Here is a 1,268-nt window from a genome sequence, read left to right on the forward strand (position 1 = left end):
CTGCGCGAGCTGCTCCCTAATCATGACTTCATCCTCTTTGCGAAAAAAAAGGTCGAGTAGCTACGAAGAGTGGTTCGTGGATTGTCCTTATAGTTCAAGCCACTTTTAACTTTAATCATGCATTATCCTACCCAAAAAAAGGAGCGAAAAACTCCACACCTACTCTACACTCGCCCCCCAACTCGCCGTGCAGTATTTTACTCACGTACTACGTCCGGACCACATGGGAAACGGGAAACCGCTTGGCCACCATCAGCACTCCCACCCGTTCCCTGTTTCGCTCTACGCCACTGCTCCAGTCCTATAAATGACACGGTCACGCCACCACCGTTCCACCAAGACCCAAAGCTCAGTAGCTCACGGTCGCCAAGATTCGGCAGAAATAGGTGTGCCGAGATGGCAGAGGGCAATGCAGTTCCGGCCGCGCGCGGCCCGTCGTCCAGCTGCCGCGGCCGGCGGTGCGGGGGCGGTTGCGGGCTGGCGCTGGGGCGGCTGGTGCGGAAGCTGCGGCGGCAGAGCAAGATGCTGTGCACGGCCACGCCGAGCGCGCGCCATACCGCCGCGGCGGCGCGGTGCCAGTACGACCCGCTCAGCTACGCGCGCAACTTCGACTTCGGCACCGCGGTGGACGGCGACGGCTACTCCTTCGCCTCCCGGTTCGTGCTCGCCGCCTCGGCACGGCAGCCGCAATAGAGGCGGCCAAAGGACAGATGCCAGTCGATGCACGGCCAGTTGTAGCTAGTGTTGCAAGTAGCTTAGCCATTGGCATTAGCAGCTACCAGCTCGAGTTAGGTGCATCATTTTTTTTAACTATCCTGAAGCTGGAGGATGTGTTTATATGAGGTGGAGTGATGGTTGTAAGAATTTCCCGGCGTCCTTGACTTCTTTCACTTTGTGGGGAGTCAGGAGGAACTAGCCACGAGGAAATGCTCTAAGATTATCCCTAAACATTTTCTTTTTTATTTCGTTTTCTTTCTGATTTTCTTTTCTATTTTTATTCCTTTTATTTATTTTTTATTTTTAGGATTCGTAAAAAGAATAGGAGAGAATATCTTTCGTGAAGTAAAACTATTAAAGTGCTAAAAGTAATAAAAATCCCTTCGCGAAGTAATTATGTATCACAAAGAGAATCCGTTGAACACCGTCTAAAGATTACAGGGAAGAAGATGATGATTTAATAATCAATCTATAACTTCTCGGCTTGATTTCTTGGATCTCTAATGCTCTTGGGATCTTGTTCATGATGTTCTAAAACTAGTTGGTTAAAA

General features: G+C 50.2%; 1 protein-coding gene across 1 annotated transcript; it reads left to right on the forward strand.

Moving 5' to 3' along the window:
* Window positions 1-283: 283 nt before the first annotated feature.
* On the forward strand, window positions 284-960 carry LOC133925988 (uncharacterized). Its single transcript, XM_062371723.1, has one exon. It carries the CDS (start codon window positions 397-399, stop codon window positions 691-693), a length of 297 nt encoding a protein of 98 aa, XP_062227707.1. The 5' UTR covers window positions 284-396; the 3' UTR covers window positions 694-960.
* The last annotated feature ends 308 nt before the right edge of the window (window positions 961-1,268 follow it).

This window comes from Phragmites australis, chromosome 8 (assembly GCF_958298935.1).
Source record: "Phragmites australis chromosome 8, lpPhrAust1.1, whole genome shotgun sequence".
NCBI lineage: Eukaryota > Viridiplantae > Streptophyta > Magnoliopsida > Poales > Poaceae > Phragmites > Phragmites australis.

Excerpts from the sequence above, each read along its gene's own strand:
- LOC133925988 (XM_062371723.1), top strand. The coding sequence starts at position 397 with ATGGCAGAGGGCAATGCAGTTCCGGCCGCGCGCGGCCCGTCGTCCAGC.